Genomic DNA, 13,226 nt, shown 5'->3' on the forward strand with positions numbered 1-13,226 from the left:
AGATCTCAGTGATAAGGTCAAACAGTAATGTTAAAGCAGGCATCCTTGACATCTATTGTAAGCAGCCACGGAGTAACGGGGCCGAGTTGGATGATGAACTTTCCCTTTTTGAGGAATAAATTCAGCTTACTAAGGTTCAAGATGGGACTGTACGCACCTCACTGAGAACCATGAAAAACCATTAGAAACTGTACCTGATACAAGGAAATCTGCTCAACTAAAAACTTTACTATCATCCTTGTCACCATCATATCCACCACTTGAGGGGCCTCAGATGATTAAAACAAACACTAGCTTGGAAGTGCAGGGATTCAGCCCAAAATATAACAGGTACCCTTGGCTGATAATTTCCTGGACCCAAGCACCAGCTGTGAAGTCAGCTTCCCATTCAGGCCCCCGATGGGTACAAGAAAATAGAACTTGCATTTATATAGTGCCTTTCACAGCCTCGGAACATCCCAAACGTTTCACAACCTATGAAGTACTTCTGAAGTGTAGTCACTGTTGTAATGTAGGGAAATGTGGCAGTCAATTTGCCCCACGAGCAGCAATAATCTGTTTTAGTGATGTTGGTTGAGGGATAAGTATAGACCAGGACACTGAAAGATCTCCCCTCCTTTTACAAACATAGTGCAATGAGATCATTTACGCCCACTTGAGGAGGCAAATGTTGGTTTAATGTTACATCCAAAACACAGCATCTCTGACAGTACAGCAATCACTCAGAACTACACTGAAGTATCAGCCTACATTATGTGCTCAAGTCTCTGGAGTGGGACTTGAATCCGCAACCCTTCTGACTCAAGAGGTGAGAGTGTTACCACTGAACCAAGGCCAACATCCTAACACAAGATAAATTAGTTGATGCTACATAGGCAGGGTTACTCATGGAAATGTGCCTGTAGGCATTCTATTGCAAAAACTGCACAGACCTGGAATGACAAACATGCTTTCCCGAATGAAGCCACAAAAGAGTTGATGTTGCTTCTGCATGAACCTGTAGAATGAATGGGAAGGTCCCCAATACAAAGCCTAACGCCAATGTGCTAATGCCAGAATTGTGTGAAGACTCCGTGAGCAGCACTTATACATAGAAACAGATAGAGGTTACCAGATGGAAACAGGTCATTTGGCCCAAAGTTTTTGTCAGTGTTTAGCCTTCAGGCAAACAAACAGTCCACATCTCTCAGGGGACCATGGGGGATAATGTGGAGGAAAACAAACAAACCCAGACGTAGAAAATGCTGCAGCATCGGTTTGAGGTGCCTACCTTGGAGCTAACCAGCTATGACAAGGATTCTTTCTATATCATCGGTACTGGGGTTACTCCTGAAGGCAAGAAAAGAGACTGGCTGCCAATACTTTGTTAGTCTGTTCTTATTTGTGCCATCAGGGTACTGACTGAAGCATATCCTGAGCCCAATTCCACACTATTGTACTAGAAAGTCAGTGGTGCTAAACTGCCTCTGCCAGAGTAGCAAGAGTTGCTAATAATTCCCTTTTCTTTTTGAGAGGGTTAGAAGCCCAATATCAATAAATTGGTGGCATCCTGGTATAGGGCTGAAACAGTATGTCCTTGTTCATCGTCTTGCAGTCAAATATCCTCCTGCAAAATTTGAGACATGTGATAGACAGATGTGCCAGGTCATTTTTAGTCAAGAGGCAGTTTAAGCATCTTTGTTTGTCAGAGGCTGTAAAAGTCATAACTGCAACTATGGAGTGTCTGAAGCCCCTAATCTAGCTGAAAGTAGCCATTGTTGGAACAGCCTAGTACCGGTAGTATGGGTCATTTCAAACCAGTATACCTCTTTTTATTTTACCAATTTAATTTTGAATTTTAAATTTTCCTTGAATGGGGATTGTGCCAGTGACACCTGGTGTAAATAACATGCCAGTAAAAAACCTCCCCATCAGCTGTGGTCAACACAAAAAGCAAAGCCTATCTTGTACAAAATTATACCAAGTATGAAAACAAGATAACACATTTAGTTTAAATAAATGGTAAGAACTTATGCATGAAAACATGATAGGCTTCACTCTTATGACCAATGCAATCAACAGGCGATATTGGCTGATAACACAGTAAATCTTTAAAAAAAATTACACTTAAAAAGCCAGTCAACTATTCAAATAACGAAAAAAACAATTTAAACGTTAGTTTTAAAGGTAAACTCAGGGAAAAATAAAACATTTTCATGAAACGATGACAGTGGGATGTACTAAGGAGCAACGGAATAAAGTTCCCTCATGGGGTGAAACAGACTGCTACTTCAGCACACGCACAGGGTCATCGTGTGCACCACATGGCATCAGAATGTGATAGTCATAATAGTCACCTAGTGGCAATGTCCACTATGTGTTTACCGAAAACATTGATTCGGGTCAGGCTCAAAACCAGCAATTCACGGGGATCCTGTCTAGTTTGTTTTTCCTGCAGGAGGACAAAACCAACATGTGCAGTTGATGCCCAAAAGTCAGCAATTTTAGACAATACAAACAAAAGAACAAAAATCAGCTTTTGAAACATCAAATAATTACCAATTACACAAATGATGCTGCAATCCTGAAAATTGTAAGCTTTAATACAAGGAAATATCTGCAACAGAACTCAAAATGGTCTATAGACAGCTCAGAAGTAGAAGCCAACATGTCTTCCGTAGGAATTGCCAGACAAAAAAAGATCCAAAGTCCACCCAGTTCGCCTTCTACCATCCTGGTAGTCACGTGATACAATGATAATGAAGTTGTTGACTAATCATAGCAATCAATCTCTATCAATTAGTCTACAATAGACTCAGAAATTACATGAGGAAAACTTCAGTGGTGGAGGGTTTTGGGAACCATAGGTCCAAAGTCACCCTTTTCCTTCCAAGCATGTTACACTTACCACAAGTCATGCCTCAAATTACTCATATACTGTATCCCAAAATGTTATTTTCTGAAAGTTCCACTTCTGCTGCTCTCACTTTGATACTATAGCTATAGTTGATGATGGCCTGCTATTTGAATTCATTTGCCAACCAGCTCAGATTGTAATCATAAAAACTTGTATATAAAGCTGGGTCAAGACTAAACTGATTTTGAGCAGCAGTATTAAATAATGTATAAAGTTGCACATAAAGAGCGACTTAGTATAAGATGACCCCCTCCTATTTTTGAGGGCACCCATTCCTGCAAATTCTTATACACAATATGTTCACCCAATGCACAGCCTGTTAACACTAATCTCCTGTCCGACACAAATAACTCTCATAGCCCAGGAAGATTAAATTCAATACTGTACTTGTTTTCATTCCTATGCTCACTGTATTCATGTAACATACAGGTAAGATCAAATTTTGGAAATTCTAAATCTATCAATTTCCATTATCCATGGGAGAACAGGGGAGGAGAGAGTCCCCTCCATTATGGCTGACAGCAGTGGTTCCAATGTACCGTAATACCTCAGCTTTAAGACCTTTGAATTTGTACTTAATAAACCATGTTTATTTAAAGTAGTTATACAGCATCCATACCTTTATGCTCACTGCCTTTTATTTCTTCTGGTTTTCCTACAGATGCTGTGAAGGAAAAAGTTGGAGCAGCAGTCTTCTCTTGGTTCAGATCTTTTCCAAATAATGAGCCTGAAGTACCACCACTGAAAGAAAAGCCAGCTAAAGGAGAGGTTTCCACTTTTTTCCCAAAGAGGAAGCTGATGTTCCCACTATTTCCTAATGTAGTCTCAGGCTTTTTTTCTGAAGTGAGTGGAATAATATCCTTGCTTTTGACAGATGAGAATAAAGATGATGGGGCTGTCCCCTGTGGTGTTTTGGAAACACCAAATGTGCTAGCAGATTGCATTTCTGGCCTCTTGCTGCTTGTGTCACTCTCTGAGCCACTGTCAGAGCTGCCACCATACTTCTGCTCAATGCTTGTCAAATGCTTCTCGTAGTCCCTGAAGATTGGGGTCAAATCACAGAGCGGGTTCTCATTGACATGTTTGGTGATCCAGTCTCGGACCGAACAATTCAGTGCTGCTAGCTGTTTGTTGTACTCATTGCAGCCCACTTTACTCCGAGAGTTAATTTGATTAAGACCATTTGTTTTTGTACCTATTTCACCTTTCGCCAATGGATTTGATGGAGGACCATTAGACAGAAAAGAACCTATGAAATGGAACAAGTTAAATATTTAATTAGATTCAATAAAAGAAGAAAACCTATTAAATTGTTCTGAGCTCTCGACAGTCTTCAGAGATCAGGGCTTCCTCTGAAAGTAGGAGCCCATCTCAAAATATAGACGGCACATTGCATCTATTTTAAAATGCAGAGCCTTTTATGTGTAAAATATACAGTAGCACAATACATAAGTATAAACTAGTGCAACATTCCTTACAAATACCAGATCTATTCAATATTTTTGGATTCCCCACCCTTCAAAATATATGATATTCAACAATGAAAAATTCTAGCAGCTGTTAAGCTATTTTAAGAAGCCAATTTCAGCGTAAATCAACATTCATTGTCTCACTGCACACAAGCAAAGAAATGCCTCTAATGCTGATATACAAAGAATTTAATCATTTAAAGGGAAGCCAAGCCCAAAGGGAGTACTTTTTGGTTCTGAGGCTACTTCTGTTCACTGCATATATATCAATGATTTGGATATAGGCCAAGAGGGAGTGGTGTCAAAGTTTGCATATGATACCAAAATAGGAGGTGGAGTTAATTAAAAAAAAAACAAAAGAAACAGAAAAGAGATATTGATAAAATGGGGGAAATGGGCTAAAAAGTGGCAGATGGAATTCAATGTCAGTAAGTGAGGTGATGCATTTCAGTAAAAAAAGCAGTAAATATATTCTGAATGGAAGTAGGTTCAGTGCTGTCGAAGAGCAGAGGGACTTGGAAGTTCACATAACATTAAAGGTTGCACCTCAGGTTGGTACGACTGTAAAAAAAACTAACAGAATTCTAGGTTTTATCTCAAGAGGTATAGAACATAAAAGCCAAGAGGTAATGATGAGCCAAATAAAACCTGAATAAGACCTCAGAGTACTGTGTGCAGTATTGAGCTCCAGGCTACAGGAAGGAGATTGAGGCTTTGGAAAAGGTACAACACAGATTCACTAGGATGTCTGTTATGAGGAAATACAAATGTGAAGAAAACCTTAAAAATCGGGTCTTCTGCTAGAACACAGATTACAGGGTGATATGATAGAAGTGTTTAAAATTATGAAAGGATGAGACACAGTAGATGGAAGCAGACTGTTTCCAGTAGCTAAAGGGTCTAGAATGAGGGGACATAGATACATTACATTTAAGAGATTTAGAACAGAGAAACTTCTTTACACAGAGGGTTGTGAGGATGGCAGAAACTAGGTCAACATTCAAGATTAGATTGGATAGGTGGATGAAGGAAAAGGGGTTGAATGGATACGGCAACACGGTGGGTGAGTGCGATTTGAACAATTTTGCTCGCATGGAGGGTACGCAGCAACACAGATTGATTCGGCCAAATGGCCTGTTTCCATATTGTAACTTCTATGTATATATTTATCATAGAAATTATAGTCAAGAAGCAAGTTGCTCAAAATGCAATGGCTAAGATTTCAAAGTATAAAAATTCACCAATGCAAGACTTAAACACCATATATTGCTCAATGTTTCAACATTGCCCAGTCTTAAGTGAAGAGTCTAACTAAAGATCTCTACATGGAGGGAGGGGGGAGGAAGGGAAACACTGCACATCTGGAATATATTTTCATAAAAATTCAGGACTCAGCAGTCAAGGTATTTGACTCTACTTACCCACTGTATTATTTACATCAGTAGTGCAACTAAGCGCAGGCGTCGAAGAAGAGGATGATGCATTACTTCCATTGGATAATCCCTGCAAAGGCTTGAATCCAGAACCGTTTCCAAATCCTCCAAACCCGGTATTTCCAGTTGATGAAGTAAGGCCAGAGAATCCTTTGAAAATTCCGCCACCATCAGACTAGCGCATTTTAAAAGCAAAATGGTTAGCATGCTTTTAAAAAAAAGGAAACAAGATTCACCAATAGCTTTTACTGAAGTCCCAAATATTCCATATTTTATGTGCAAAAAATGGCTTAAAAAGCTACCGACTGCTATTAAAGTCAACATCAAAAATACGGTAATGAACCATGATACCACTTTTAGGAACATAGGAACAGGAGTAGGCCATTTAGCCCCTCAAGTCTGTTCCGCCATTCAATGAGATCATGGCTGATCTGTGACCTAACTCCATATATCCGCCTTAGCCCCACATCCCTTAGATTTTTGTTAACAAAAGGTATTATCAATCTCAGATTCAAAATTAACTAGCATCAACTGCCGTTTGCGGAAGAGAATTCCAAACTTCTACCATCCTCTGCACGTAGAAGTGTTTTCTAACTTCTCTCCTGAAAGTCATGGCGCTAATTTTTAGGCTATGTCCCCTCGTCCTAGATTCCCCAAGCAGCGGAAATGGGTTAGATGGAGAGAAACTATCAGTTCCTCTTAATATCTTGAAAACTTACATTAAATCACCCCTTTATCTTCTAAATTTCAGGGAATACAACCCTGGTTTGTGTAATCTCTCCTCGTAATTTAACTCAGAGTCCAGATATCATTCTAGTAAATCTATGCTGGATTCCCTCCAAGGCCAATATCCTTCCTAAGATGTGGTGCCCAGAACTGAACACAGTACTCCAGATGCAGTCAAACCAGGGCTTTGAATATTTGTGGCATAACTTCTACCCCCTTGTATTGTAGTCCTCTAGATATAAAGGCCAGCATTCCATTAGCCCTTTTGATTATTTTCTGTACTTGTCCATGACATTTTAATGATCGATGTCCCTAAGTCTCTTTGGACCTCCACTGTTTTGAGCTTTTCACCATTTAGAAAGTACTCTGATCTATCCTGTTTAGGTCCAAAGTGGATGACCTCACATTTGCCTACACTGAAATCCATTTACCACATTTTGCCTGTTCACTTAATCTATTAACATCTCTGTAATTTATGCTTCCATCGACACTGCTCACAATGCTGCTGATCTTTGAGTCATCGGTAAATTTGGATAAGTGGCTGTCTATCTAGTCATCCAAGTCATTAATAATAGTGAATAGTTGAGGCCCCAACACAGATCCCTGTAGGGCACCACTAGTCACATCCTGCTAATTTGTGTACTTGCCCACTATCCCTACTCTGTCACCTGCCACTCAACCAATTTCCTAACCAGGTCAATAATTTGCCCTCAAATCCATGAGCTTCAACTTTAGCTAACAGTCACTTATGAGGGACTTCATCGAATGCTTTCTGGAAGTCCACATAAACTACATCCATATACAGTCCCCTGTCCATTACTTTAGTCACCTTTTCAAAAAATTCAATCAGGTTCATCAGGTATGACCTACCCTTCACAAATCCATACTGGCTCTCTCTGGTCAGCTGAAAATTTTCAAGGAGTTCAGTCACTCTATCCTTAATTATAGACTCTAGTAATTTCCCAGCAACAGATGTTAGGCTAACTGGTCTATAATTCCCTGGTAGCCCTCTTTCACCTTTCTTAAATAGCAGAGTGACATGTGCAATTTTCCAATCTAAAGGAACGGTTTCTGAACCAAGAGAACTTTGGAAGATTATAGTTAGGGCGTCTGCAATGTTCGCATCTACTTCCTTTAAAACCCTGGGATGAAACCATCTGGTCCTGGGGATTTGTCACTCTTTAGTGCCACTGCATCATTACTGTTAATTTGCTTATGTTAATTATGGTGAGTTCCCATCCCAGGTTCAAAATTAGTTTCCTTGAGCTAATTACAGTTGCAAAAAAAATTCAATTTTATTCATGTAATAAAATTGTACAAAATTTTAGCAAGCCAGTTTTTTGGCATCACACACCTGCATTCAAGTTATTGTAAAACAGATGCTCTAATGTCAACCAACAAAACTTTCATGTGTATAGTACTTTGATGTAGAAAGTGTCTCAAGGTGCTCAGAGGAGAAGCAGATGCCAAGCAGCAGTGGAAAAGTTAGAAGGTAACCAAAGCATGCTCAAAAAGTAAGATTTTCGGGAGACTTTTAAAGGCAGGAGGAGAAGTGGGGTAGTTTGGAGAGAGTTTTCCAGAGAATAATTATGACTGGAGGTTCTGCCACAATTAGTGCAGTGGAGCCACACAAAGGAGGTCAGTTGGAGGACCAAAGGGCACGAGCTAGGTTGCAAAGCTGAAGGTGGTTGTAGGAACTGTACTGTGCGAATGGCAAGAAACTAGATCTTGAGCAACTGTGGGTTGAAAGCATCAAAGACAGAATCAAGAAGCTACTGACCAGGTCAACAGCAGCGGCAGTGTCGTGGTGGGTAGAGTGCCAACAGGAAAGGAAATTGGAGTTGAGTTTTTTCCCCCATGGGCAGAAAGCAAGGGCATTGAGTTTAAGGTAGGCAAGGACAAGTGGTGGACAGGAAGAAATGAATGGTGAGGGAGAGTAGAAAAGTGATCAGTGATAGTGTCATCAATAATCTATCTTTGAAAATGGCAAGATGGCCGTCAAGGGAGTGATTATGGGAGTTGACGTGTAGAGGTGAGGCTGAGGGAGGACGAGGGCAAAGGTTAAAACCACTGAGGATGAGTAGTTTCTTCGTGCAAAGGCGAAGGGAGGTGGTCTCAGTGAGGAAATCTTGACAGGCCTTTGAAGAGTTATAGATAAAGGGGACATTAAAGGGAAGGTAGGACAGATGAAGAGGGCAAGGTGCTCGAATGAGGAAAACTGCCATAAAAACATGGGGAAAGGCAAAATTGAGACCCACAAGAACTACGTTACTGCCACAGCAGTTTGTGCAGGGGACGTGGTGGAATGTATTGCTCTGTACGGTCCTTTGAATGAACGTGTGGGGGGTGGGGCAGGGAGTGGGGAAAGACAGGGGTCAGAAAAAGTCACCACCAACAAACTAAGTTCTTTCAGGCCTAGGATGTCAATGAACTCATCCAAGATGAGGTCATGGATGTCAAGAGCCTCATTTGCAAGGAAGTAAACATTCTGGAGGGTAATATGAAGAACTGGGAAAATTCCTAAAACTGATCAGAAAACCGTAATTTTAAAAAAAAAAATCACAAGCCAATTTTTATGTCTACCAAAAAACATAGACTTGTGGAAAAACAATCACACCAATTCTTATCATAATCACACCAGCAATTTTGTGCAAGTGGCTCTTTTTTGCCATTTTGCCAATTTTCTCCATTCATCTGCTTGATGTGTTGATACCTTGCTAGGTTTTGATTCCATGGGCAACAGTCACATCTCTAGGGACACTGGATAACAATCATCACTGGGGAAAATTGGCCGATTCCATCCATCCCCCACCCCCAAATGCAGCATATTAAAGATAGTTGTAGCTCTCCTACTATTGCTCCAGGCAGTATCAGCTAACTCAACACAGGCCCAGGATCAAAACTGGAACTTTCTGCATCTGTATGGTTTGGCTACTCACTGGATAAACTTGTTGAACCATTGGGTTCTGTTATCTTTGTTAAGAGCCCAGATACTGAATGAAAATATCATTCAAATTTCTGTTGCATTATTAAACAGTCACACATGAAAAGTTAATGGCAATAATATTAAGGTACAGAAGATAAATCAAGACAGTAAAGGCTAATAGAGAAAACTGGGAAACATTTCTTTGAATCGTAACAGCAGAAATTTGCTCGAAGTCAAAGATTCTTTGCTGTTGCCATTTTTTAAAAAAAGACAAAAATGTTCAATATGAATACGAAGAAGTAACCCAATAAACGACTTCCAATAATGGTCAAGTTTGTGTAATATGTGCGCAGTGTGATTTGGGATTTCAGATTCCTTCCAGGCTTCATTGTCCAAACATGATTTCTTCTGGATCTTTTGATCCACAATCTCAGATCCTGATTGCCTGCAGCGTTCACATTGCTAAGCTGTGGAGGAATATACCTCATATTTCAGAATGAGACACAAGTTCATCCCGTACCTAGCAAACAAAATTGATGAGGCTCAAAATATCAGAGGATGGGGAGAGAAGAAAGGAGTTAAGGGGTTCAAGAGTATTATCTTATAGTGGCCTCTCACTAATCGTTTTGCCAGCAAAAGCTGAAAACCTTTGTGCACTTCAAAGTCCTCGATCTCGCTAGACTGTCATATGATAATGAACTCCTAAGTTTCATGTACAATATCTGCACATACAAAATCTAACTTCTCTCCTTACCTTTTACATTTACAGTCACTATTGCTTTCAAATTTAATTTTAAACAAGTTTGGGGTTTTAAGCAACAGTTTTCACTATCAAGGGTTCCATAGCAGTTCCTATAAAGGGACCAACTGATTGATGATGTGGAAGCTACATTTTTATAGTAATCAGCCCTGGCAAGGTAGACTGATCTGAAAATTAATTACCCCACCTGCTACAATCGGTTTACTGAATTACATGTAGTCTTATGCTACGCAACGATACTCAATTTAGAATATTTGATATTCAATTTAAAATCAGGTTTGAAGTCCAAAATATTTTACATATAATTAAATAGAAACACAAATTACAAGTATCACATTTGCATAGCAGTGCAAGAAAAAATTTGTAATAGGTGCAATACCATTCAAATGAATATCTTTGCTGTTAGTGTCTCCAATACTAAGGGAGAACAACCCCTGCTTCTCCAGTCTATCCACGTAACTGAAGTCCCTCGTCGCTGGAACCATTCTAATTCATCTTTTCTGCACCCCCTCTAAGGCCGTCACATCGTTCGTAAAGTTCCTAAAGTGCAGTGCCCAGAATTGGACACAATACTTCAGTTGTGACCGAACCAGTATTTTATAATGGTTCAATATAAGCTCCTTGCTTTTGTACTCTATGCCTCTATTTATAAAGCCCAGGATCCCGTATGCTTTTTTAAAACAGTTTCCCAACCGGTCCTGCCACCTTCAAAGATTTGTGCACATACACCCCCAGGTCTCTCTGTTCCAGCACTCCACTTAAAATTGTACCATTTATTTTATATTGCCTCTCCTCGTTCTTCCTGCCAAAATGTATCACTTCATACCTCTGTTAAATTTCATCTGCCATATGTCCGTGTGCCCATTCCACCAGCCTGTATATACCTTCTTGAAGTCTATATTTGAAGTCTATTACTATACTCCTTGCTGTTCACTACGTTTCCAGGTTTTGCATCATCTACAAATTTTGAAATTGTGCCATGTACACACAAGTCCAAGTCATTACAATACATTAAAAATGAGCAGTACCGACCCCTGGTGAACACCACTGTATACATTCCTCCAGTCCGAAAAACACCACTACACTCTGTTTCCTGTCACAGCCAATTTTGCATCCGTGCTGCCACTGCCCCTTTTATTCCACGGGCTTCAATTTTGCTGACAAGCCTATTATGTGGCTCTTTATCAAATGCCTTTTGAAGGTCCATCAACCATATTGCCTTCAACCGCCATCTCGGTTACTTCATCAAAAAACTCAACCAAGTTAGTTGAAAACTATTTGCCTTTAATAAATCTGTGTTGGCTTTCCTTTGTTAATCCACCCTTGTCCAAGTGACTATTAATTTTGACCCGATTATCTTTTCTAAAAGCATCCCCACCGAGGTTAAACTGACTGGCCTGTAGTTGCCGGGTTTATTCTTACACCCTTTTTTAAACAAGGGTGTAACATTTGCAATTCTCCAGTCCTCTGGCACCACCTCCATATCTAAAGGAGGATTGGAAGATTATGACCAGTACCTCTGCAATTTCCACCCTTACTTCTTTCAGCAACCTAGAATGCATCCCATCCGGAACAGGCAATTTATCTATTTTAAATGTAAGGAGTCGCACAACACCAGGTTATAGTCCAACAGCTTTATTTGAAATCACAAGCTTTCGGAGCTTTGCTCCTTCATCAAATGAAGTCACCTGACGAAGGAGCAAAGCTCCGAAAGCTTGTGATTTCAAATAAAGCTGTTGGACTATAACCTGGTGTTGTGCGACTCCTTACATTTGTCCATCCCAGTCCATCACCGCCATCTCCACATCATATCTATTTTAAGTACAGCCAGCCTTTCTAGTACCTCCTCCATCAATTTTTAGCCCATCCATTATCTCAAATGCTTCCTCATTTACTGTGATTTTGGCAGCATCTTCTTCCTTGGTAAAGACAGGTGCAAAGTACTCATTTAGTACCTCAGCCATGCCCTCTGCCTCCATGTGCAGGTCCCCCTTTTAGTCTCTAATCGGTCCCACCCCTCCTCTTACTACCCGTTTACTGTTTATATGCCTATAGAAGACTTTTGCATTCCTTTTAGGTTAGCCGCCAGCCTAGTCTCATACACTCTCTTTGCCCCTCTTATTTCCTTTTACACCTCTCCTCTGAACTTTCCATATTCAACCTGGTTCTCACTTATATTATCAACCTGATATCTGTCATACGCCCCCTTTTTCTGCTTCATCTTACTCTCTATCTCTTTCGTCATCCAGGGAGCTCTGGCTTTGATTGCCATCCCTTTCCCCCTTGTGGGAATTTACCTAAACTGTACCCAAGCCATCTCCTCTTTAAAGGCTGCCCATTGTTCGATTAGTTTTGCCTGCCAATCTTTGATTCCAATTTATCCGGGCCAGATCCGCTCTCAACCCACTGAAATTGGCTCTCCTCCAATCAAGTATTTTTACTCTAGATTGCTCCTTGTCCTTTTCCATAACTAATCTAAACCGTATGATATTATGATCATTGTTCCCTAAGTGATCCCCCACTGACACTTGCTCCGCTTGACCTACCTCATTCCCCAGAACCAGATCCAGCAATGCCTCCTTCCTTGTTAGGCTGGAAACATACTGATCAAGAAAGTTCTCCTGAACGCACTTCAGAAGTTCCTCCCCCTCTTTGCCCTTTACACTATTACTATCCTCGTCTAATTTAGTATAGTTGAAGCCCCCATTATCACTACTGTATCCGAACTTAGAAGATACTTCTGAACTACAGAAATCTTATTTAACCTATTATGTTTTTCTGAAAACCTGCCTTACAAGAAATTGATATTACATTATTAAATCAGTTACCTATAATATCTATAATAATCAATATTTTATTTAAAAATTTATATCTGTGCACACTTCCGATTTACGTAACTTTTCTGTTGTCATGTTTGAGTCAGCTTCCCTCTCCAACCAATTATAAATTCCTATGTCCACATTTATAATAGGTTTCGCTCATCACTGTGCAATCTGGCCATCGGGTTTTCACAAAT

The 13,226-nt window shown here is 40.1% G+C and overlaps 1 protein-coding gene across 5 annotated transcripts in view; it reads right to left on the reverse strand.

Moving 5' to 3' along the window:
- Positions 1-13,226, reverse strand: part of nup50 (nucleoporin 50) — a 44,563-nt gene that overhangs the window by 17,467 nt on the left and 13,870 nt on the right. For all 5 annotated transcript variants that reach the window (XM_067999766.1, XM_067999764.1, XM_067999767.1 and 2 more), the window contains 2 exons: positions 5,787-5,973; positions 3,516-4,145 (listed from right to left, as the gene is read on the reverse strand). In XM_067999766.1, the coding sequence (XP_067855867.1) occupies positions 3,516-4,145; positions 5,787-5,973 (817 nt within the window). The remainder of the gene's footprint in view (positions 1-3,515; positions 4,146-5,786; positions 5,974-13,226) is intronic.

The sequence above is a fragment of the Heptranchias perlo genome, chromosome 18 (assembly GCF_035084215.1).
Source record: "Heptranchias perlo isolate sHepPer1 chromosome 18, sHepPer1.hap1, whole genome shotgun sequence".
In the NCBI taxonomy this organism is placed as follows: domain Eukaryota; kingdom Metazoa; phylum Chordata; class Chondrichthyes; order Hexanchiformes; family Hexanchidae; genus Heptranchias; species Heptranchias perlo.